At 41.5% G+C, this 25,551-nt stretch overlaps 1 protein-coding gene across 1 annotated transcript in view; it reads left to right on the plus strand.

The window, feature by feature from the left end:
• Positions 1-2,435: 2,435 nt before the first annotated feature.
• Positions 2,436-25,551, plus strand: part of TTC23L (tetratricopeptide repeat domain 23 like) — a gene marked incomplete at both ends in the record, with an annotated part of 37,221 nt that continues 14,105 nt past the window's right edge. Inside the window, 7 exons of the mRNA XM_080706123.1 lie at positions 2,436-2,503; positions 5,286-5,472; positions 9,239-9,362; positions 16,216-16,393; positions 18,030-18,149; positions 21,267-21,444; positions 23,739-23,847. Of these exons, the coding sequence (XP_080562249.1) occupies positions 2,436-2,503; positions 5,286-5,472; positions 9,239-9,362; positions 16,216-16,393; positions 18,030-18,149; positions 21,267-21,444; positions 23,739-23,847 (964 nt within the window). The remainder of the gene's footprint in view (positions 2,504-5,285; positions 5,473-9,238; positions 9,363-16,215; positions 16,394-18,029; positions 18,150-21,266; positions 21,445-23,738; positions 23,848-25,551) is intronic.

A 25,551-nucleotide genomic window follows, 5' to 3' on the forward strand; every position in this document is an offset into this window, starting at 1 on the left:
GGATCTCGCTAAGTTGCAGAGGGCCTCAGTAAGTAGCTGAGGCTGGCCGTGAACCTGCGATCCTCCTGTCTCAGCCTCCCAAGTCCTGGGATTACAAGCGAGCACCACCACGCCCGCCCGGCTAGCAGCCCATTTCTTCCCCTGCTCACTGGTACTTTCCTGAAACAAACCCTACAGTCTTCGGCGGAGAGGTAAGGAAGACGGTGAGGGCAGTCACTAAGTGTATCTGAACCTATCTTCTGGCGTCGGGACGGTTCTGGGCGGCAGAGGTTGCGGAGGGGAGTGCAGGCCGGGGTTGTCCCTGAAGTAGCTGTCACTGGCTGTAGGTGTTGAAGCTTTAAACAAGTAGTGTCCTGGAAATCGATGGCGCTCCTCACTTCTTTCAACGGGACTTATCCTCGTCCTCTCCAGGACTTAAGATTCCTATGAGACAGCAATCCTGAACGACTTGGAGCAGCAGAGGCGATCTCTGGGACTAGCCGGCGGCCGGGGTCCGCAGAGAACCGCGCCACAAACGCCGGGGCCGGAAGTGTCCCGCGTCGCCATGGCAACCGGCAGCTGGTCCGCAGCGTTCCGTTTCCGTGGCAACTCATTGTCCTTCCGGGCTGGAACCCGGGCTGCAGATCCTAAGGGCCGACTTAACCGACAGTCTAGCTTCGGCGGGGCTGGCGACGCTGCGGTGCCCGGAACCAGGTCCGCCGAAGCCGCGACGCCGACACCGCCCGCCAGAGCCGACCTGCGCGGCTCAGGGCCCGGAAGGCTCGCTCCGGGGCGTGGCTTCCCAGCCCCGGGCCAGGTACGCGCGGGAGTTGCACCTGGCTGAGCTTCCCCTGCGGGAAACTCTGCGCGCAGCCGCCGGACTTAAGGTCACTGAGAACAGCCGCCAGAAGGAGGAAGCGCCGTGTACTCCAGGGGGCCGAAAGTGTGGGGTCTCTTTTCAGGGCCTCGTGGAACCTCGTAGGAACAGGATGTGAGAGTTTACCAAGTCAGAACCCCTTTCCCTGGCCAGGGTTTTGAAAACAGTGACTAGAAAGAGAATTTAATTTTCTCTTCTGATTTTCGGACCGTGAATGTTAAGGGGCTTCATTGAGTCCTAGAGACCAAAAGATCCCAGTGCTGGGGAACCCCTGGGAATGAGTGACCGTCTGTACTACAGGGTGAAATGAGCAGTTTGGTGGATTAAAGGTCAAGTGCATTTGACGTAAGCTATGGGGATAACTTTGAGAAATGAATTTCTCAAATATTTATACATCGTATTTTCCACCATGTGTTTCAACCATTCTTCCTTCAGCTAACAACAGCAAACAAAATAATCAACACATGAGTTTTGGCTGCTTAGCTTCAGCCTCCTATTAAATAGTGATATGACCCAAAGGAAAAGAATTAGCCAATATACCGGTTGTACCTCACTTCGTGCAGAGAGCTGGTTGCTTTATTTGGATCTTTGCTATGTACCTGCCGAGTTAAGTAGGTGACCGTATTTTGGGTGATTAAGGAGATGTAGAAGTGTGGCTTTTAAGAGGTTAAAGGGGGGAAAGCCCAGGCATTTTGGTGAAGAAAGATGGAGTAGAAATTAGGAAACAGAAATTCAACTCAGATTTAATGTGATGAAAGTTTTTAATTTTTGCTTTCTGGTGATACGAACACTGAGATCTTTTGACCAGGATGATAGAAAGAAAATCAAGTCAGGCCAGCAAACATGCAGGCAAGGTTTTATTGGCCCACCCATTTAGGAAGGTTGACCCAGCTCTGACAAGCAGGCAAGCTGGATCTTTGGATGAAAGAAAAGAGCTCATGGTCTCCGTCAACATTATCAGTGCTGTAATCCAACATAGTTTAGAAAAAGATAGATTTATTTGCTCATAGTTCTTGGAGATTTCAGGATTAAGTCCATGTCAGACCAGGTCTGTAGAACTCAGACCATGGTAGTGGGAAGTGAGAGAGGAAGAGAGCAAGCCTCCACTTTGACATTGTGGAGGCCAGAAGCAGGAGAGGGAAAAAAAATGCAGGGAGGAGGAACCATATAATCCCAAAGGCCACGCCCTCGGGAATCCCCTTAGCAACCTTGTTTCCCTGAGGGTTGGGACATTCTAAATTGAAACCATTAGTCACTTTATTAGTTACTCTAAGAGATGGGGATGTCAGTTGGTTGTAGGTGTACTCAATTCAGTGAGGCAAAGCTGACACTGGTTGAGGGTAGCACAGACCAAGCCCCCTGGAGTCTGCTGTCAGGCCAGAAGCTAAGGCACAGTCCATTTGTCCTTTGACCCTATGGTGGTCCCTGTCTCACTAGGGGTTTCCATCATGAGTTGCCATGGTTTATATTTGGCAGTTTCAATTTAATATTAGTCAAATCCAACAGAAGAAAAATAGAATAAACTTTTAAGCCTTTTCTACCAAAGTTGATTTCACATGTGATTCTTGGTAGGAAGAAGATGCAAGCCAGCCCCATCTGCATCCCAACTGTTACCAATGACACTGACTGGGACTTCTGCTTCCATCTGTAAGTACCACAGAACCTTGACCTCATACTCACTGGCCAGTAACATTGGGGCACTCATTTAAGGCAAGCCTGAGTGAGAAGCTTTGTATGTACATTAGACAGAAGAAAAGATTCTACTTCTGTGGTGTGTTTTAATACTAATTGTGTATAGTAACTATTTGTATCTACAATTAATTAATGCTAGATAGATGGTGATTTTTTTTTCTTTTTTTTCTTTTTGGTGGTATTGGGGTTCCTGGAAACCCTTCTACCTCTGGGCTACACTCCCAGATACCTATTTTATACTTTTTTATTTCGAACCTGCTCCATCCTCCTGTCTCCACCTCTCAAGCTTGGGGATTACAAGCGTGCGCCACCACGCCCAGCTGGAGTCCATTCTTTAATCCTTCCTCTTTAGCAGAGTTTCTCAGCCTTGGTGTTATTTTGGGTCAGATAACTTGTTTTAAAGGGTCACTCTATGCCAGGCATGGTGGCACACACTTGTGGGAAGCTGAGAGAGGAGGATCGCGGTTCTCGGCCAGCCTCAGCTACTTAGCGAGGCCCTCTGCAACTCAGTGAGACCCTGTTTCAAAATAAAGAATAAAAAATAGGGCAGGGGGTGTAGTTTGGAGATAGAATGCCCCTGGGTTTCATCCCAGTACCATAAAAATAAATAAATACAGAAAGAAAGAAACCTAGCAGTTTCCCTGGTCTCTAATCCTCCTGGATTCCAGTAGCCATGTCCCAATTATGACAACCAAAAATGCCTTCAGACATTGCCAAATGTCCCCTGGGGAAAAAGTCACCTTAGTTTACAATCATTGCTCTATATCAGTGCTGTTGAATAGAAATATAATGCATTCCCCCCACAAAGTTTAAAAATTTCTGGTAACCATATTAAAAGAAAAACACATAAATTCAATCTTAATATATTTTATTTATCTCAACATATCCAAAATATCATTATAGATAATTATTAGTAAAATGCTTTATATTTTTATGGCAAGTCTTCAGAATTTGGTGTGTATTTTACACTTAACAGCACATTTCAATTTTGAGTAGCCACATGTCATGTTCCTAATAGCCACATACAGCTGCTGGTTACCTTATTGAATAGCATTAATTATATGGAATTCATCAGGCGAAAAGAGGTGAGTTTATCACCCTTCTTACCATATCACATGGCCTTTTCTGGCCTTTCCACTGAGCTGGTGTGTCTACTGAAAACACACTTATGTGTGATCAGAGAGTGATCCCTCCAAGGCCCAGCCTGAAGAAATGTTGCTTTCCTCCTACCCCTGGGACTTGGCATGCCTATCTGTGGATAAGTCATTTGGAACAGGACTTTGGATGAATGTTAGCCTGTCCTTTTTCAAATTCCATGTGAAAGATTACACTTGACATTTATTTTTATTTAATGATACTTTTCTCAATTTCCCTCTTAGAAAACAATAAACATTCATGACTTATCAGTAGAAAAGATAAATTTTATTTAAAATTTTTTGCAGTGGCTGGGCTTTTAAAAGCTATATTGAATACAAAGGAGATTCCCATGAGATACCCATGAGAGACCTACTTATAATTGTTGTAGCTCATAAAAATCTCAGAATTCTGGTTCTTCTGGATCACTTTGTTGCTTTTTCTGGTGATGTTAAGAATTTTTTTGTTGTTGTTGTATAAGATTGTCTTTTGATTTTGTCTTTTGTATTCTAATTACTTCCTTCATAATTATGGTCAGAATTGCAGTTAGAAATCCCATTGTATGTGACTATGTACATGGTTGCACGTGTAAAAGAGAGCTTTCTTGTGTAATTTTAACATACCGGAGCCAATATTTTTTCTGACTGCACTTGAGCCAATGTAGGACTCTCTCCACTCAACCTGGGAAACTCACGTTCTCATAGCCACTACATGATCAATCTCTGAAGATTTATGAAAGAGGGCATTGGAATTCCAGTCTCAAAATGTTAGTTCCCCATCCCTTATTTCCCTATATCTGTTTTCTTCCATGGTTTGGATCAGAATTAAGATCTTTGAGATCTTCCAATTCAATACCCACATCTTGTAGATGAAGAAACCAGGTCATTGAGCTAATGTAACAGTAATAGCTAAAGTTAAAAAGCACTTACTAGGCCGGGCGTGGTGGCGCACGCTTGTAATTCCCGCACTTCCAGGAACCCCAGTACTACCAAAAAAAAAAAAAAAAAAAAAAAAAAAAGCACTTACTAAATGCCAGGTATTGTGTTAAGTGATTCATAAATATTATCCCATTTAATTTTTACCTTAATCAGGTAGGTATTTATATCGACTCAGAGAGTAATAGATTAAATAATGACTTGTTCTGGATCATGTGGTTAATAAGAAATGCCTCTAATGCTGCTAGTTCATCAAATCTCTTTAATTTTTTTTCCTGGTACTGGGGATGGAACCCAGGGGCATTCTACCTCTGAGCTACGCCTCCAGCCCCATTTTTTTTTTCTTTACTTTGAAACAGGGTCTCACTGAGTTGCAGAGGGCCTTGCTAAGTAGCTGAGGCTGTCTGCGAACCGCGATCTTTCTGTATCAGCCTCCTGAATGCTGGGCTTACAAGTGTGCACCACCACACCTGGCTAAAATCTCTTTAATTTAAACCATCACATTATCAGCCTAGGTGCTAAGCTTTAAGGATGACATAAATTTACTACCCTGTCTCTATGCTTTCAATTTTAACTTAGAAGGCAAGTTTCTGTTCCCCAGCTGGGAGAGCCACAGCCTTCAATTTAGTATTGAGAATCCTGACTCTGAACCCCTTTCATCCCCACAGGTCCCAGCAAAACAAAATCCCAGCACACTCGCAAACAGATGAGTTGTCTCCCACTTGTGAATCTGGAGAGAGTGAAGAAGAAATGGCAGTCCAGAAGAAGGAGAGGACCATTGACTATATGTCTCCTCCCAAAGAGAAATTAGCTCAGTCCCAGAAGAAAGTAGTGCAGCTGATTAAAGAAAAAATGGTAAATCAAACAAAAAAATGTATTAGGTGTTTGTTTCTAATTAAAAATATGCCTTTGCTGACAAAGGAGGCACACAAAGTAGAGGAAGATGGTATATTTCTGTGTAGGTGGGAGAGAAGCAGAGCATGGTTGAGTAGCTGGCCCACCTTTCAGTTCTGCACAGGATACACATCCACTCTTCCCGGGAGTATCTGTACTCCTAGATTCGAACTAAAAATTAATGTGTACTTCTTGGTAGTGTAAAATTACCTTTGACTAATTTTTGTTGTTGTTGTGGCACTGGGGATGGAACCCAGGGGCATTCTACCTCCGAGCAATACCCTCAGCCCAATTGTTCATTCTTTATTTTAAAACAGGATGTCACTAAGTTGCAAAGGGCCTCACTAAGTAGCTGAGGCTGACCGCAAACCCAGATCCTCCTGTCTCAGCCTTCCAGGTACTGGGGTTAAGTGTGCACAACCACACACAGCTCTTTGACTGATTTTTAAAATTTATTCTGGAAGATTTCAGGATGATCCCTCTTGGGAAACTAGAGGGCCAGAGTAGCAAGACAGAAGACTGAAAAAACAAGGGTAGCCAGGCAGAAGTCTAAGGCCTGGCAAGGATTTGGGTAGTGTCGGTTACAATGGAATTATAAGCAAGACAAAGGACCAGAAACGGAAGTAGCACAGAGGTTGAAGAGTCCAGGTATGCATTTTAAGAGTGAATCAAAGTGGAGACAGGATCATCAGATCATCACAGGTTTGAAGAGCCTTAGCAACTTAACAAGACCCTCAGTAACTTAGTGAGACCCTGTTTCAAAATTAAAAATAAAAAGGGCTATGAGTGTATCTCAGAGTTAGAATGCCCCTGGGTTCAATCCCTAGTACCCTAAGGGGGTAGGGGAGGGCAGTAGTTCTTGCACTCTGTATGAGGTGCTAATGTGCTTGTGCATTACTCTTTAAGTGGGGTGCATTTAGATAGCATTTAACCAGTTTGTATCACTGAGATACCATTATTTTCTTATAAATAACTCTTTAAGGTACATAGTATAGGTTACTAAATATCAGAAAAGTAAATTAGGATCAGGAAGATTGTCCTTAAAGCAACACAATCAGTAAACATTAGAACCAGTGCCCAAACTCCAGGCTTTTTTTGTTTTGTTTTGTTTTGTTTTGTTTTGTTGGTGATACTGGGGTTCCTGGAAGCCCTTCTACCTCCGGACTACACTCCCAGACCTATTTTTTATATTTTTTTGTTTGGAAACAGGGTCTCTTAAGCCAGCGAGGCTGGCTCCTAACCAGCACAATTCTCCTGTCTCTGCCTCCCAAGCGTGGGGATTACAAGCGTGCACCACCACACCCGGTCAAACTCCAGGCTTTTGATTCTTGAAGTGCTGTTTTCATTTCCCCCGGAAATAAATGCCTGACTTTGTTGACTGGTGCAGCCAATAGATGATGTTCGTAAAGTCACAAAGCACACGACTTGAAGGAACAGTTCTGTGATTTCTTAGAGAGCTCTGCCCATCAGTTCTACAGTGACAGAGAGGCCCCCCATCTAGCCACATCATGATTCATTCAGCAAATACTGAATGTGTAGTTCCTCAGTGCACTGAGTATACAGCAGTGAAGATCAGTAATTAACGTCTATTCTCCTGGGGAGATAGATAATAGACAGAAAAGAATAGCTAATATCAATAGGCACAAGTGCCATGAAGAAGAAATGCAGTAGATAATGGGACAGTGAGTGATAAAGTAAAAGGCTCTTTTAGAAAGGTGGTCAAGAAAGGCCTCTCTGAGGTGAACAAATTGAAGATTAAATGATGGACTAACTACTTGAAAGAGTGTTCCACACAGGGGTAACACTGGACGCAAAAATGACATTGAGAATTAGTTTGCCACATTCAGATCAGTGTAGCTCTCGCAGAGGAAGTGAGGGAGAAGAAAAGAGTGGTAGAAAGTCAGGAGGTGATGAGGATAGGGGCACACTCAACAGAGCCTTGGAGGCCATGGTATGGACTCTGGAGCTTATGAAAAATAAAAAGTGGAGCTGGATGTGGTGGTACATGCCTGTAATCCCAGTACTTGGGAAGCCTAGACAGGGGTTTTCAGGTTGAGGACAGCCTTGGCAATGCAGCAAGACTAAGCAATCTAGTGAGACCCTATTTCAAAACAAATGACAAAATAGAAACGGGGTGGCAAAGGTGTAGCTCAGAGATAGAATGCCCCTAGCTTCAATCAGCATTGCTAAATAAATAAATAAATAAATAAATAAATAAAAAATTTTAAAATGGGAAGCTATGGAGGGTTTTATATAGGAGAGTAATGTGATCTAATTTATACTTTTACAAACTTAGGCTGGCACATAACATATGCTTAAAAATCTCAGTTTATATAATAAAGGATTTATTATATAATAAAGTGTCATTGGGTGACACTAGTTGAAATAACTTAGAATTTTGAAAGCTGGTAAATAAAGGGAAAGATTTATCCTCTGCTTCTTTATTACAAATTGTACTATTAGGTAATCAGAAAAGTAGATAAAGGTACATTTTCTCTTTATACAATTATTCTAGCTAACAATGAAGAAGAATGATAGAACTCGGATATCAGCATTTTTAAATTTTTTTTGCATATTGTATAGTTGTGTAGTTGTGCTAATATATAAAAAAGACAACCAGTTGTTAGTTGTCTCCTGATGAAAGAACAGGCTAATATCTATGAAGTAGTTTTTCCTTACAAAAACAAAGCAAAATTAACCACACTTCTTAATCTAATGACTGGTATTAAGGCAGAACAGAGAAGTGAGGGACAAGCTCAGTGTCATCAGGAGACCACAAGGAAAGGCACCTCTGCAGCAGATGCTAGTGCAGAGGACCCATTTTCTTCCACAAATAATTTTTAAAAGATTAGAGCTTTTAAGGTATCCTGTGATGTAAAGAGACTCAAGAGACTGATCTCAGAGTGTGGACATCAAAAAATCTAAAACATACTAGAATTATGAGACTAGATATGTGATATTAAGGAATCATTGTCAATATTCTTCCAAGATAATGATTTTGTGGTTGTTCCTCATTCGACAAAATCTTTTAGAGATACTTAGGACATGTTTGTAGATAAAATGTTGTAATGTTTTTTATCTGCTCAGCATGATAGAAGATGAGAGTTTGTGAATGAGGAGTATAGCCATGGAACAGGATTGATCATAACCAGATAGTTAATGGAGCTATGCAATTCACTGATATCATTAAAGCTTTTCATGGTAAAAGTTAAAAGAAGTCACTTTGAGTTGGGCGTGGTGGTGCATGCTTATAATCCCAGTATTTGGGAAGCTGAGACAGGAGGATTGCGCGGGTTCGAAGCCAGCCTCAGCTACTTAGTGAGCATTTCAGCAGCTTAGTGAGGCCCTATTTCCAAATAAAATATCAAATAGGTCTGGGGGTGTAGCCTGGGGGTAGAAAACCCCTGGGTTCCATCCCCAGTACTACAAAACAAACAAGTCGCTCTATCACGTAGAGGCATTCATTGGAAGGGACTGTCATAGCCAGCCAGGTAAAAGACGAAGGTGGCTGAGATGAAGTACTCAAGGCAGAAATGATGAGAAGAGCTTGGTTTCAGGATATAGGAATGAGCAGGAGCCAACTGTACTTAATAGATTGGATGTGGGATGGGAAAGAATAGGAAGAAAATAAACGATGACAGGCAAATTCAGTCCTACCTTCCAGTCATTGGCCAGAGAATTTTCTTCTTTCCTAAAAACATAGCATAATGACTTTTGTTCTCTACAGAATACCCAAGCAAACAAGGAGCTGATTCGATGTGTCATCCTTTCTCGGATTATCTTTGGGGAAGAACACTGGAAATGTGCACAGGCATTGACCAACCTGGCTTATGGCTACCTGGCCCTGAGAGGTACTTGGTTTCTCAGCTGGGTCTGTGAGACTCAAGTGAACCCCTACTGAAACCCCTTGAGGGTGGGGATGATTGGGAGGGCACGTCTCACCTCTAGGTCATACTTCATTAAGAAGGCAGAGAGTGTATCTTAGTAACGAAGATAAAAATGGCGGTGATGATTGTTTTTGAGTATCTGGCATGTGCCAAGGTAGTTTTATTTAGTCCTTATGTTTTTTGTTTTTGTTTTTGGTTTGTTTTTTGGTGGTACTGGGGTTCCTGGAAACCCTTCTACCTCCGGGCTATACTCCCAGACCTATTTTATATTTTTATTTGGAAACAGGGTCTCTTAAGCCAGCAAGGCTGGCTTCGAACATGCGTGATCCTCCTGTCTTTGCCTCCCAAGCGCAGGGATTATAAGCATGTGCCACCACGCCTGGCTACTCCTTATGTTTTTTGAAGGGAGTTGCTGTTAACATCTTTAGTTTGTTCATGAGACACTGAAGCATAGTGGGCATAGGACACTATCAGGAGTTTCACCCACAAGTCAGTAGTAGAGTTCAGGAAGGCATATATGCTCAGTACTAGGAGACAGAACCAGCCATAGAACATGAATTCCAAAAACTGAATTCAAGTTTCTGCAAAATCTGGCCTTAGAGAAAGACAGGACCCTCATCCTAACGAAGTGACTTTTCTCAAAGGTACTCTGATATCTCTGGTATAATAGGACAAGATAGAATCTATTTGCTAACATTGGAACCCAAGTGATAGCTCCATGAAAATAGGAACTTTGTTGATAGAAAGACTGGGACAAGAACACATTTCTGTAATATAGGTCATGGTCAGCTCAAGGCTCTCTGCCCTTTGACCAGTCTTATCACCTGCATGGACTACATTTATGTCTACATGGAACTCATTGTACTGTACTCAGAGGTGCTTGTTAAGGTGTCTCTGCCTCTGAAGTAGAAGTACCCGAAAGGCAGGGTGTAGGTCTCACTTAATCTAGAACAGTTACTTATGCACAATATGGATCAGCACATTTCTGCTTGATAGAATTGAGTCACTAGCCCAGGGTCTTTTCATGTGTTTCTTGGACATCAGTCTGAGGTGGATGCTAAATAACTTCTCAGTTATTAATCTTAGTTCTTAATTTCCTTCTTAGGGCTCCTTAGGCTATTTTATATTCCTATGTTCTGAATGTGACTCTAGATTCGCTGGCAATTGATAAGATATCGTTCAGGAGTAATTGAGACTGGCGACAGGGTGCTGTGAGTCATAGTGAGGTCGCAGTGAGGCCATTTTATTTTATTTTATTTTATATATTTTTTTTTCGTGGTACTGTGGTTCCTGGAAACCATTCTGCCTCGGGTTACACTCCCAGACCTGTTTTTTATACTTTTTTATTTGGAAACAGGGTCTCATAAGCCAGCGCGGCTGGCTTTGAACCTGCGCGATCCTCCTGTCTTCACCTCCCAAGCGCGGGGATTACAAGTGTGAGCCACCACGCCCGGCAGTGAGGCCATTTTAGAACAGCTCTTGTACTCTGAGAGGAGGCTGACATGACTCAGGAGACAGGGGATTCCTCACTTACTGGCAAAGCACATGGCACCTGTCTGAGATTTGAGGGATACCAGGAAGGCCCTCCGCAAAACAAAATCTCCCCCTAAGGGGCTCCATCTTTTCTTACTCCGACTTCTTTATTCTCCTCAGAATTATTTCCTTAAAACTGTGCTGCTTTCATAAGGTTGTAATTTATGAGGGCATCACCTCCTTACTTTTAGAGCTCTTTTGCAAGCCTGGTGGTACCATGCTAGGCACTGGAAATACATAACTAAATACTAGTAGTCCCTATTCCTTGGAGGCTTACAGGGTCTCATAACTGAATCCTGTAATAGTGGGGGGACATAGGTCCAGGGAATAAAAATCAGTAATTTTACCATTGATGAAGGTAAGGAAATGTTGCAAAGCAAATGTGATAACTGTCATGTTTTTTTTTTTTTTTTTTTTGTGTGTGTGTGTGTGTGTGTGTGTGTGTGTGTGTGGTACTGGGGTTCCTGGAAGTCCTTCTACCTCCGGGCTACGCTCCCAGACCTATTTTATATTTTTGAAACAGGGTCTCTTACACCAGCGCGGCTGGCTTCGAACCTGCGCGATCCTCCTGTCTCCGCCTCCCAAGCGCGGGGATTACAAGCCTGCGCCACCACGCCCGGCAACTGTCATGTTTTTGAAGAATGAGTGTAGTGCAAAATTGGTCTACCAAATGTGGGTACCTGAGAAGTGGGAGCTGAGAGAGGGCATTATATATGAAAGTCTTTACACAGAACGCTGTGGATTATCTCTAGATCCAAGGGGTCAGTGTAGAACAGAAGGCATCTTAGGACAGACAAATTATGCCTTGAAATGAAACTGAAAAGGTAATTTGGGTCTATCTTTCAAGGAGTTTAGGTAGTTATTAAGAGATTTAAAGTGAGGTGGTACCATATGCTTGCTCATGTTGTACAATGAGAAACTCTGGGTTGGACTGGTGGAGAAAGTGGCAAAGACTAGTTAGGGCCATTACCCTGTCTAAATGAGAGATGATGAGGGCATGGGTCTGGCAGCTAAGATGCAGAAGAGATAGCTTAAAATGTAAACTTGATGACATTTAATGATCAATTCAGAAGAGAGAGAGGAAGATAGGAAAGATTGAAGTTGAAGTGGGTTTGACCTGAACATTTAGTTGAAATAGAGAATTAAGGATGAAGGCCAGGGAACTAGAAGTAAAAATCAGTCATAGAACACATGCTTAGCATTCACAAGGCCTTGAATAATCCCATCACAAAAGCGAGGAGGAGGAGGAGGAGAAAGAGGAGGAAGAAGAAGAGGGGGAGGAGGAAGAGTAGTAGGAGGGAAATGATGATGATGATGATGATGATGATGATGATGATGATGATAATGACCAAGTTAATGGAGGGAGAGGAAGGGGACTGGAAGTATTACTCAAGTATAACTGGGTTCAATCCCAGTACCACACACACAAAAAGTATAACTCAATGGTAGAACACATGTTATATTTAGCATGTACAAGGCTTTGAATTTGATCTCAGCACAAAATGAAGGAGTATAAAGAGGAAGAGGAAGAGGAGGAAGAGGAGGAGGAGGAGACAGTGATGACCAAATTGACAGAGGGAGGGGGAGAAGCTACTGAACTTGGTTTCAGACAGGCTGAGTCATATCTATGTTGAGATGTCCCGATGGCAACTGAAAAGTGGTTGTGGAGCTTGGGAGCAAGTTGAGGCTGTAGGAATGGATGAATTTGATCACAAAAAGTAATAGGAAAAGGAGGAAAAGAGCAGAGGGCATAGGCTGGAGAATAAGAGCATTAGGAATAGGAAATTGGAAAGGCACAAAGAAAATGCAAGAATCAGGAGGGGCTGTGTCATGGGAGCTGAGAGATGAAAGGGTTTCAAAAAAAAAAAAAAGTATCCCGTGAAGATTTTTTAAAAGACTAGGAATGCAACCACTATATGACTCAGCTATACCACTCCTTGGTATTTATCCAAAAGAATTAAAGTCAGTACACTATAGAGATATATGCATACCCATGTTTATAGAAGTTCAACTCACAGTAGCCAAATTAAGGAAGCAGCCTAGGTGTCTATGAACAGATAAATGGATAAAGAAAGTATGTTTTATTCATCATAAGGAAGAATGAAATTATGTCATTTGCAAGAAAGTAGATGGAGAGCATCATGTTTAATGACATAAGCCAGACTCAGAAAGTCAAGGGTCATTTTCTCTTAAGTGGAAGTTGGGGGGGGGGGAGGAAAAAAAGGGATCTCATGAAAGTAAAAGTTAGACCAATAGGGTCCAGTGAAGTACTCACATGTCATACCCATCCCTAGACTTGAACCAAGAGTTTCTGACACCAAGCCTAGAGATTTTCTGGAATAGATTATGACTGTGACATTGCCTGGAGAATAGCACAGGGCCTCTTATTTCAGCTGTAGTCCTTACCCAGTTTCTTCCTTTAAGCTTTTTAGTGTCTGGTCCATGGAGTAAAACCACCAAGGCTTTGAAAAATTTCACACTCAGAAAGCTTTCTGAGGTCCACTTAGAAACGTTTGGTGCCATTAATCCTGTAACTGCTTTAAAATGGACAGATATATAGGCCAGCCTTCTGTGGCTGTGGGACCTATGGTCTGTGTGTGTTTATGCTTCGCTGCACATAGGCATGTTTTATAGCCATAAGATCTGCTTTCCTCGTTTCCCATTAAGTCTTTTCCTACATTGGAATATGGAGGTGAAGCCCAAAGGCTGATTTCTCTCCATAAACAGTTTTCAGTGAGTATTTAGTGTGAAACATTTATATGAAGTATCATGAAGAGCACTTTGGGAAATATAATGTAGAGCAATGTAGCTAGAATGGAAGCTATTCTATTGTGTAGGACTAAAACTAGACTAATGACAAAGGGAAAGGGTGAGAAGGTGGGGATTCACGAGTTTATTAGGGAAAGATGCACTCAATTTTTAAACCAGAAATCACACTGGGAATCTTTCCTAAATACATGTTTATAACATATGGATAAAATTATTCCTTGCATCACTCTTTATGGTAGGAAAAGGTTGGAAACAACCAAATTTTCATCAGGAAAGAACTTGTATATACACACAAGGGGATATATACAGCGTGTGTGTGTGTGTGTGTGTGTGTGTGTGTGTGTGTGTGTGTGTGTGTTACTGGGGGTGGAACCCAGAGGCTTTCTACCTCCAGGCTGTACTCCCAGACCTATTTGATATTTTGTTTGGAAACAGGGTCTTACTAAGTTGTTGAGAGCCTCACTAAGTAGCTAGACTGGCTTCCAACTGTGCGATTTTCCTGTCTCAGCCTCCCAAATGCCGGGATTACAAGCATGTGCCACTACACCAGGCTCCCTAATGCACACTTTATATATCTTTAAATCCAAGCTTACACTTCAGTCAGGCTTGTCTTCTTACTACCACATTCTTACAGCTGTCCTAGCCTCATGTTCCCCCCACACACATACACATACAAGCACACATGTGATTATTCTGTTTATGTGGCCTCAGGCAGTTTACTCCAAGTGCAAACACCCCTTCTTCCTACCCACTCTTCAAAAATAAGATGAGTCTCACTTCCTCTATAAAGATTTTACTCAGTGTTTTTCTAGGCGTGGACCTCAGACAGCCTGCATTAAGATCACCTAGGAATTCTTGTTTAGCACCTGAAACCTTGTTTTTATAGATGTGAATCCATGGTTCTCACCCCAGTGCTCATAAACTGTAATATCAGAAGGGAGGTCCAGGAATTCAAAGAGGGCAATTTGAGGGCCACTGCCATCTGTGAACTTAGAACACAGCCTCCTCTTTAACCACAGTCCATTTCTCTCCTCAGTTGAAATCCATAGAAAAGATACCTCCAGCCGGGCGTGGTGGTGCACGCTTGTAATCCCCGCGCTTGGGAGGCAGAGACAGGAGGATCGCGCAGGTTCGAAGTCAGCTGCGTTGGCTAAGAGACCCTGTTTCCAAAAATAAAAAAGTATAAAATAGGTCTGGGAGTGTAGCCCGGAGGTAGAAGGGCTTCCAGGAACCCCAGTACCACCACAAAAAAAAAAAAAAAAAAAAGAAAAGATACCTCCGAGTGTTCTACAGAGGGAATTGGCTTGGAGAGCACTTCAGAGCTCTTGCAGGGAAGGCTCCGTTCTGTTCCTTATTGTAACTTGCTAAGGAGGCCCTGCATATTTACAACATATGAGGGCCGCAGGCATTAAAGCAAGTCTGTTCAAGTGATCCCTACGGCCGTTCACTTGTTTCCATGCTGTGAAACCAGGCTCCAAAGGCCAAGGCAGGGCAAGTTGTGTAGGATCTGTGCCAAGGGTGTGAAGTGAGGCTGAGGGGCACAGCAGGCCTACTTAGCAGAGCCAGTGTGTTTATCAGCCTCCAGGGCCTGCAGAGAGGGGGCTGAGAGCGAACCCCAATGACTGCTCATTTAATAGAGTAGAAGAGAACGAGGGTGATGTGTTCTCTGCTGACCTTTTCCTTTCTCCAAGGCTTTGCCCCATTTGTGCGGGAAAGGAAAAGACATGAGGTGGGCTAGAAGAGGAGGAAACAGCCCTCTATACTGAGGGTTTCCAAGGCTGCCTCTGTTAACTGGACAAACAGCTCAAGTAAGTGAGTAGCACCAGCCTTGTTGGAGAACAAGAGGAAAACCCCACCAATTCTGACTAGCTGGGGCTTGGCATTCTCTTTGTCTTCTTAGTAAGGGGCCTCACTGCATTTAGAAATTGGATTCTTTTTATGTGTGTTTGACCAAGTAGTATCCCCAGCTTCATCTTGAATTGAAAAAAAAATTCTAAGATGGAAGTAATTGCATTCGGAAGGCCTTGTATTTAGAGAATGTCTCCTCTAGTAGCTCAGAGCAAAGCACTCTGGAATAACCTAGCTTGTTGAGGGACCATCACCATGTGCTTGGGAAGGGACAGCTTCTGTAATTATTGTCATAATTTTACATTTGGAAGAAGCAAAAGTTTGGGACTGGAAAAGGTCACATGACATTAGCAGCAGAACTGGAAAGGGGATACTTAGCTCCTACTCCGATGATTTCCAAACAGAGATCCAGTGTCAGCAGGGCTGCAGAAGGACCAATTATGGGGTTGAAATAGAAGCTCCAGGACTCTATCTTTCTAGGGATTCCAACTCAGTAGGTCTAGCATGGGGCCCAGATAATCCCGACTCGCAGTCAGATGTAGGAACTGATACTATAAACTATATGACAATTACGCTGCCCACCTTATCCTCCCCCAGGAATATATTTGACGGGAACAAGCCTTTATAAATATCTTTATTTTTGCCACCCACTCTCTAACTTCCCCAGGCCTTCCAGCTCAGGCCAAGAAACATGCTGAGTCGGCCAAGAACACACTGTTGACCTGGAAGGGAAACACGGCCTCAGACAAGGAGAAGAAGGAAATCCTGGGTGCTCTGGTCATGCTCTACTACACTCTAGGGGTGGCCTGGCTCCTACAGAACCAATATCCTTTCCTTTCAGATGGGTCAGTGATCATGGCCCATAGAGGCACACAGAGAAGGTCACCGCATGTGGGAGGGTGGGAGGTAAGCGGGAGTCCTTGTAGCTGCCTCCAACAGCCAGCCCCTGCACCAGCTGCTTATCTCCATCTAGGAAGTATGCGTTTTCCTCCTATGTCTGTCAACAAGCTTTGATTGAGCTGGGAGGGATAGTACTTGAAAGTTTCCCATGTCTGGCCTGCTCTTCTTTGCACTCCCAAGAAAATGAGTATTAACAACATAGATGTTAGTGATGGTGGTAGTGTTGGTACTGTAGGGATGGAGAGAATGGGTGGTAACTTAAAGCACAGTTTGATGTATATTGTAATTTCCTGGGGAGCTTTAAGAATTACTGCTATATAGATGCTACCCCAGATATTTTGACTTAGTAGACCTGGGGTGCTTCTCTTCATTGAGATATTTAAGTCTCCCAGGTGCTTATATAGTATACAGCCCTAAACACTGACTTAGTATTTTTGAAATGATTTTGAGAATGATGTCTGTGAAGCTGTAAGCCAAGCAAAATAGACAAAAGAAATAGTTCTCCATATCCCAAGAGGGGGACTGTGGTATGTGCCTGCCTCTATTAGCTTCCATCACTCAACAAAGAGATAATGAACTTAATAGAGAAAGCTTATTCAGGTTCACAATTTTGGAAGTTCCAGTCCATGATATATTGACTCTTTTGTCTTTGGGCCTGTGGCAGGGTAGCATGTTATGGAAAGAGTGTGTAGAGGAACAAAACTGCAGAAGAGAGAAGAGGAAAGGGCTGGGGCCCACTGTCTACTTAGAGGGTACACTTCCCGTGACCTCCCTAGGCCCTGACTCCTGATGTTTCCACCTCCCAATAGCACCCTACTGGAAAACAAGCCTTTACCACAAATACAAAATACCCAAAATACAATAGGGTATCTCCTCCAGACGGTTTGTGATTGTGATAGTCTTTTGCTAGTCTCCACTAGAAAAGGTGTTCAGGGCATTCCATTACATGAATATCATGAGTACTCTGAGCCCATGTCCTCAGCCTCTCCTCTCTTCACACGGCCCCCTCTACTGTTTTGGTTCCGTTGCCCAACTGGTAAAATCTGATATGTGACTTTACTCTGTAATACTCTTAGCAGGGGGCTGTTGAAAATGTCGGAAATAAAAGGATCTTTGGGAATTAAGGGGATTTTCTTTCATGCTATTTGCCTCTGGCCAAAAACCTGCTTTTCTTGGATTTTCTAAGTGATTCAGAAAGTCCCTTTCAGCATGAGTAATTGCTCTCTCTTACCATTCCTACAAAACAACCTGGGAAAAATGAATAACTGTTGTCACTCAATAGATGCCTCTAAAGGAAATCTTGTATAATTTACATTTTCCATTCACTCGTGCAAACCCTCATCACCCACTCCAGACCTAGATTCAGGCAACCACCTCAGGAAACCCAGGACCCTGCTCCATTTCCAGAGAATTCTTCCTTCTTGACAACATATACACACAGAGACCAGAGAACATAGTTAAGTACCCATTTTCAATGACTGCTTCATTTCCCAAGGGGCCCTTTTCTTTGCTTATCAACTACTGTCCTTACACAGTGGCAGTTAGTGTGCCTGGTATTTGCCTTGACCGTTTTACTGGCAGAGAGGCCTATTTCAACCTGCAGAAGGCAGACAGAAACATGAAGGAACTGAAAGAATTAAGTAAGGAAGGCGTTTGTGGACTACAAGTCTCAGAGAAAGACCTAACAATTGCTTTGGGCAGGTAAGATCTGGGTGTGGATAAACTGAAGCTTTTATGAATGAGGCCTGGACTTGCATGTTGTTCTGTATTCCCCATATTAAACAAAAATATCCCAAGCAAAGAACCCAGAAATTCAAATAATAACCAAAGAGGCTCATATTTATTATACTCTTCTCCAAGAATTAATGTGCACTGCCACACTTAATCCTCACAACCTCCATTGATGTGGTCAGTACAATTATGATCTCATGAGAGAGGACCAGGAGTTTTGAGGCTGAAGTTAAATTGTCCCAGGTAACTTTGTAAGAGTTGGATTCTTCCTTCTTGACAACATATACACAGGGAGACCAGAGAACATAGTTAAGTACCCATTTTCAATGACTGTTTCATTTCCCAAGGGGCCCTTTTCTTTGCTTATCAACTACTTTCCCTACACAGTGGCAGTTAGTGTGCCTGTCATTTGCTTTGACCGTTTTACTGGCAGAGGCCTATTTCAACCTGCAGAAGGCAGACAGAAACATGATCTACGATCTGAACTCACTGACTCTTTTAGTCCTTCTTTATACAGTCTTTCACACTTATTCCAGCATTGATTTTTTTTTTCTGAATTTCTCCTACTTCTTTTATTGACATCTGAACAAATCAGGCAAGGCAAGAACACTCATGAAGACAATTGGAAGCCAGGAAAGTTAGGCACAGTATGTGGAACTTTAGGAAAATTGTGTTCCATATGGAAACAGTGTTCATGGAATTTGTTCAAGCCAGAACAAGGCTTAACTATTTTGCAATTGAATTAGGGATCCTCTGAGAATCAGAATATTAAGAAATGAGAGTAGTCCTATCAGATTATAAAAAAAGTAATAAAAAGTTTCTGTTCCCTAGACTTTTCAAATATTTTTACATTCTTGAAAGCAATCTGTTTCCCAAAATTAAGTATTTGGCATAGTAGGACAGATGTTTGAATGTTAAGTAAATGAAATACATGCGTCACATCTGTCTCCTCTAAACAGCCATGAATCTAGAAGTCAAGTGGGAAATGGCGGGGAAATGTTGGAATGTCCAGAACTAAATCAAACTGTTGACTTAAGTCCACAGAGCCATAAACGTGTGGTGAACGTCTATTGTTGTCCCCTAGGGCAGTAAAGATTTTCTTCCTTATGTGAGAGAAAGGCTTGTTCCTTTTTCATAATGAATTCTAGTGCTTATTGTACTCATTTGTTTCACAATATTTACTGAGAACCTATTTTATGCATGCACTGTTCTACATGTTGGAATGCTTACTTAGTATGACTACGTACTCGACACTCTTCTGAGTGCTTTAATAATTTATTTCATTCAATCCTTACCACAGCCTTTGAGGGTAGATATTTTTATTTTACAGATAAGAATATTAAGACCCAGATTAAGGTGACAGAATTCACAGGAATCTAGGCTTGTAATTGGAGTGTCTGTTCATGGCTCATCTTCTGTACACACGGAATTGTGCATGATACTGACCAAATACCCAGTAAGGGCAAGTCCCTTTTGTCATTTTAAGGGTTGGAAAACTAACCCAACCAGACAGCTTTCTGGTATCTCTCTACAAGTTCTCAATGAGAACCATTATCATTTTATAATTTCTGCTTTAATGGTCAAGGGAAATAGTAATCAGATTTGCTGATTATATTATAGAGAATATGTAATAGTGTTCTTTTGTTATTAATCCTAATCTTCAAGACAAGAATATGCTTTCCAGCTTAAAAAGTGTGCCATTGTGGTGGTATACACCTGTAATCCCAATATCCAGATTTGAAACAAGCCTGAGTAATTTAGTAAGACTCAGCAACCTAGGGAGACCTTGTTTAAAAAATTCAACTTAGAAATATAATCATGGGGCAAGGGGTAAGGAAGAAATAATACTGATTATATATCTAATATATGTTAGGTGGCTCTACATATAACATTTAATCTTCACCAAAAATCTCACAATTTAGATATGCTTAACTGTGATTTATTTGGAAGAAAATGTAGGCTTATGGAGTTTGATCAACTACTAACCATTGAAACAGCTTTGAACTACTCATGTTCTTCTCATTGTGACTTGCTGTTTCTAGAAAGATAAATTTCAATGAAATATTGCTTTATCCTCATTTAAAAAATTATATCCCCAAATTTGTTGTGGAAAATTTGAAAATAAAAACAAGTATGAAGAAGAAAATAAAAGACAGCTTTAACACTACCACAAAGACATGATGACAAACATTTTGGCTAGCTGGCTATCTATCTATATTATATTTTAAGTATAATTTTATATCTTGCTTTTTAAATATTTTATTGGTGCATTGTAGTCATACATCTTAATGGGGTACAAGATGGTGGAAGCATACATGCACACATCACCCAGGTAACCTCACTCAGTGCCTTTTTCATTTATTATATTGAGTCTATACATATTGTTAGCCTAAAAACATGATTTTGTGAGGTATTTTAATGTCTGATCTGCCATAATTTATAGAAAACCCCTTTGGGGGTTTTCTTGGTCCTCTCTCATCTTTAACTGAGGAGGAATAAACTGAAACATATACTCCTAAAATTAGTGATACTACTCAGGAAGGAAGTTTATTGGAATTATCCAGGGGGCACTATCCTTGGGTACAGTTGGGGGCATTGAATAAAAATAAGGGGCAGTGGGAGCCTGTGGGGGAGAACCGAATAATATTTTTTTTTTGGAAAGAGGAGCAGTAAACCATTAAGTTTGGGAATCTATGATTGTAAAACTAAATCAAAACAAGGTAGAAACTTTCTTTGGCCTGAAAGTGAGGGAATCAAGAGAATACATTTTTATTTTGATTTTAGAGTCTTTGTGCAAATTTTCCATCTTGTAACTCACTTGGTGTTATTTTTCCATTTGCTTTTTAATAAAAACTAGATAACAGCACATTAATGGGTTAAATGAATGTTACTCTGTTGACTCTGGTGGATAAAATGTAGGATAATAGGAGTTGACTTATATAGTAAGCCTAGATTTTGAGTCAACCACCAGGTGATTGGTCTATGAAGACCAAATTCTTTAGTTTTGGGGATTAATTCCTCATGTGTCTACAAAGTAAGTGACCTCTCTGTCTTTCTGTCTTTCCATCTTCATTCCTTTTCCTGCAGAGCCTCCTTGTCTATCCACAGGTTGAACCTTGCTCTGGCATATTTTGAAAAGGCAATTGGCAATGTTATTGCTGCCAAGGGCAGTGACACCTCAGATCTGGTCAGTCTCTATGAGGAAATTGCTCAGATTGAGCAGCTGAGGAGGAACCATGAGCAGGCCATCCAGTACTTGAAGCAGGTTGGTGAATTGGCTGGGACTCAGGCCTGGTGCCTTGGTTGGCCCCAGCTCCAATTTCAGGGCCACGGAAGCTTGCTTGGGCTTCTCAGAACTAGGAAGTGGGATTGTTTCCATGTTAACCCTGACCTCTGTCCAGATCCACAAGAGAGCCCATTGTCAACCTTAAATGACCTGGGCAAAGAACACTGGCTTAGGTGAGCGTTTCTGTGGTGTGGCCTGAAGTAAAGACGGTTCTTCCCCTCCAAGGCTTCCCTCTTATCTCTTGATGCTGGGAAAAGGAAGACACATGTGAGTCTACTCCAAAGGAAAAAGCCACAGAAGCAACTGAACTTGAGCCTTCAACAAACACAAAGCACCTTTTAAGTGAAAAAAAAAAGTGATATTCTTGTATTATGCTGCTATTTGTCCTTCAAAGTAATCTAGCTGGTTGTATTCCCAAGTCTAAGGTTAAGCTAATAAAAGAGTATTTGACTTGGAGGTAACTAAATTGACAAATGCCCAGGGGAAACCAAGCCATAACAAAACATAGCAAGGAATGTTGAGTCTATCTTATGAAAACATTTTAGGCCACTTCTGTGTATTATGTACTTCAAGCTGCTAGTTAAATTTACCTTTTCTCTCTTCTAAATGAGAATGTTGCTTGTGGCTTCTGGTATCTCCCATAGCCACAAGCAAAACAAAATGCTAGATTTCTGTATCAGAGAAAAATCACAATGCAGTCTACCAGTACAAACACTCAGCTAAAGAAAAGACTGCACATTTGGCAATCCAAGACTGTAGACATCAAGCAGTGGAGAAATGTGAAGGAATGCCGCTCTGAAGCAGGAAGTCCACTGCTTATAGAGAAGTCCAGTCTGGGTTTTGCAACTAAGACTTTTTAAAGCAGAGGTACATTGGAATTGATGAAACAGTAAGTGTCGGTGTTTTCCATCAGCACCAGGAAATGAGTTAAATTTATTAAAAAAAAAAACTTTTTTTGGTACTGGGGATGTAACCCAGGGACATTCTACCTTTGAGCTACACCACCAGTGCTATTTTTTATTATTTATTTTGAAACAGGTTCTCATCGAGTTGCAAAGGGCCTCTATGAACCACGATCCTCCTGTCTCAGCCTCCCAAATACTGGGATTACAAGCATGCATCACCATGCTCGGCTTGTAGAATGTTTTTGCTATGTGTCTTTGAGGATGTATTACTTCATTAAATCCATACTATAACCCTCTAAAGTAGGTGTCATCATTATTGTATCTCTATCAAAGTGGGAGAAAGTGAAGCACAAAGAGTTATAGCTAATTCAGTTGAAGTTTTATAGCAGGTTGCACAGCAGGGATGTGAATTTAGGTGCTTTGACCCTGGATCCTATACTTATAACCCTGCTCTGTGTCCTGGCTCCACAGTGTTGTCGATAATCCCTTCAGCTCCTGAAACACCTCACAGAGTTTGGCCTGTGTAATATTAGCACAGGTGGTTTTTTTCTTCATGGTGGGGATGGACTAGATGGTCCCACTCTCTTTCCTCTTCTCACATGTTACCCCTTTTATTTTAGCACTACCACCACTAGTAGTAGTAGTACTACTACTACCACTAATAATAATAATCTACTTCTTACTAAATGCCAGGTGGTATTCTAAATACTTTACATGTATCAATTTATTTAATATTTACAACAGTGTGTGTGTGTGTGTGTGTGTGTTACAGGGGATTGAACCCATGAAATTCTATGTCTAAACCCCCAGTCCTATTTTATTTTTATTTTGAAACAGAATCTCACTGGATTGATGAGAGTCTTATTACTTGCTGAGGCTGTTTTCAAACCTGCGATCCTTCTTTTTCAGCCTCCCAAATACTGTGATTACAAGTGTGTGCTACCACATCCATTACAACTGTTTTTAACAATATAATCTTTTACATTTGAAGAAGTTTAGTGACCTACCTAGTATTACCATTAGAGGTTGAACTTGTTATGTTATTTTTGCTGTGAAACCTAATACAAATAATACTAGCTAACATAAAGAACATACCATGTGATTGGAACTGTGCCCAGTGCATTTACATACACCAACCCATTTCATCTTTCTAGAATTTTAATGAGTAGGAATTATATATTTCTTCTACCTAAGAAGGTGATATTACTTTCTCAAGACCAACAGAAGTGCCAGATCTGGGACTCAATCTCATCTTTGATTAGCTAGACATTGGCTCTCAAACAACTATTCTGAAAGCTTCTAGAGAATCCACCTTGAAACATGGTCATTTGGGTACTTACTTTGTTGTGATTTCCCTTTTTGTTCCAGGCCTATTCTATCTGTGTTTCTTCATTCTCTGAAGTCAGCCCTCAAACTGCAGAGGCAAGTGCATTACTGGCCAAAGCTTATGCCATGTCTGGGGAGCCTCAGCACAGGGGTAGGTTGAAGAGCGGTCCTTACAGTTATTCTCATTTCCCAGTGACACGTGGGAAGACATTAGTGGAAAATCTACATTTGAGTGAGACTGTAAATACATACTAGTGCCTCTAATGGAAATATTACGCTGGTCATGATTTTGCACAAAATTAATTATACATGATTGTGCCAATTTTACATGATGCCCTGCCAGGAAAAATTTAGGATTTGTGAAGGATGCAATTTGAATATTGGAAAAAATTGTTATTTTGTCTGTTTACAAAGGTAAACAGACAAAATATGGTACATGCCATTTTTCAAAATGGTATATGCCATCTTTCATTGTGTTTTGGGAGCAGGAAGAGAGAGTAGAAGAAAAAGAATTACATAGAAAATTCCATGTCCTATTTTTTCACTCTTGTATTCTGTCATTAAATAAACTTAATTTTCAGTTTTCACCAGTTTTGACATTTTACATTGTTTTCCTAAGCAGAAATGTTCATTGAGGACTTCTGATTCTGTGTTTTAAAACACAACTAATCATTTTCTCCTTTAAAAATTTTTTTGAGCATACTCACAATGTATACTATTTGACTTCTTTAAAAATATTTTTTTTGGAGCTGGGAGTGGTGATGCACAATTGTAATCCCAACATTCTGGAGGCTAAGACAGGAGGATCACGGTTTGCGGACAGCCTCAGCTACTTAGTGAGGCCCTCTGCAACTCGGTGAGACCCGGTTTCAAAATAAAGAATAAAAAATAGGGCAGGGGGTGTAGTTCAGAGGTTGAATGCCCCTGGGTTCCATCCCCAGACCCCCCCCCACACACACACACAAAAGATAGATCTAGCCAGGCGTGGTGGCGTACACTTATCCCCCGCGCTTGGGAGGCTGAGACAGGAAGATCACTCAGCTACTTAGTGAGGCTTTCAGGAATTTAGTGAGACTATTTCCAAATAAAATAAAATTTAAAAAAAAGGATAGATCTAACTGGGTGTGGCAGAACACACTTGTAATCCCAGTACATGAGAGATTAAGACAGGAGTATTTCAGGTTCAAAGCCAGCCTCAACAGGTTAGAGAGGCTCTCAGCAATCTAGTGAGACCTTGTTCCCAAATAAGAAATAAAATGCGTTTGGGGATGGAACCCAGGGGCATTCTACCTCCGAGCTACAATGTCTGCCCTATTTTTTATTCTTTATTTTGAAACAGGGTCTCACTAAATTGCAGAGGGCCTCACTAAGTAGCTGAGGCTGTCTGTGAACCGTGATCCTCCAGTCTTAGCCTCCAGGGATGTAGCTTGGTGGTAGGATGCCTCTGGGTTCAATTCTTAGTACCCCAAACAAACAAACAAACAAATGAAAATGGACAGATCCAATGCTGCTTGTCCTTTTAGCTAGGATCAAGTATAGGAATGGTCACATCCAGCAGACTGAAAATCAGTAAAGGCATAAACTCAGCAGTTCCATCAATCAACTTGATATAATGAACATCTTTTGACTACTGCATCTAAACAATACAGAGTGCACATTCTTATCAAACTCATATGGAACATTCATCAACACAGACCACATTCTGGGCCATAAAACACTAACAAATTTAAAAGAATAGAGATTATACAGTGTCTACTTTCAGGCCACAGTGGAATTAAACTAAAAATCAGTAACAGAAAGATAACTGGAAACTCACCAAATGTTTAGAGAGGAAGCAACACACCTCTAAAAATGC

This window comes from Muscardinus avellanarius (genome assembly GCF_963383645.1).
Source record: "Muscardinus avellanarius genome assembly, chromosome: 1".
Taxonomy (NCBI): domain Eukaryota; kingdom Metazoa; phylum Chordata; class Mammalia; order Rodentia; family Gliridae; genus Muscardinus; species Muscardinus avellanarius.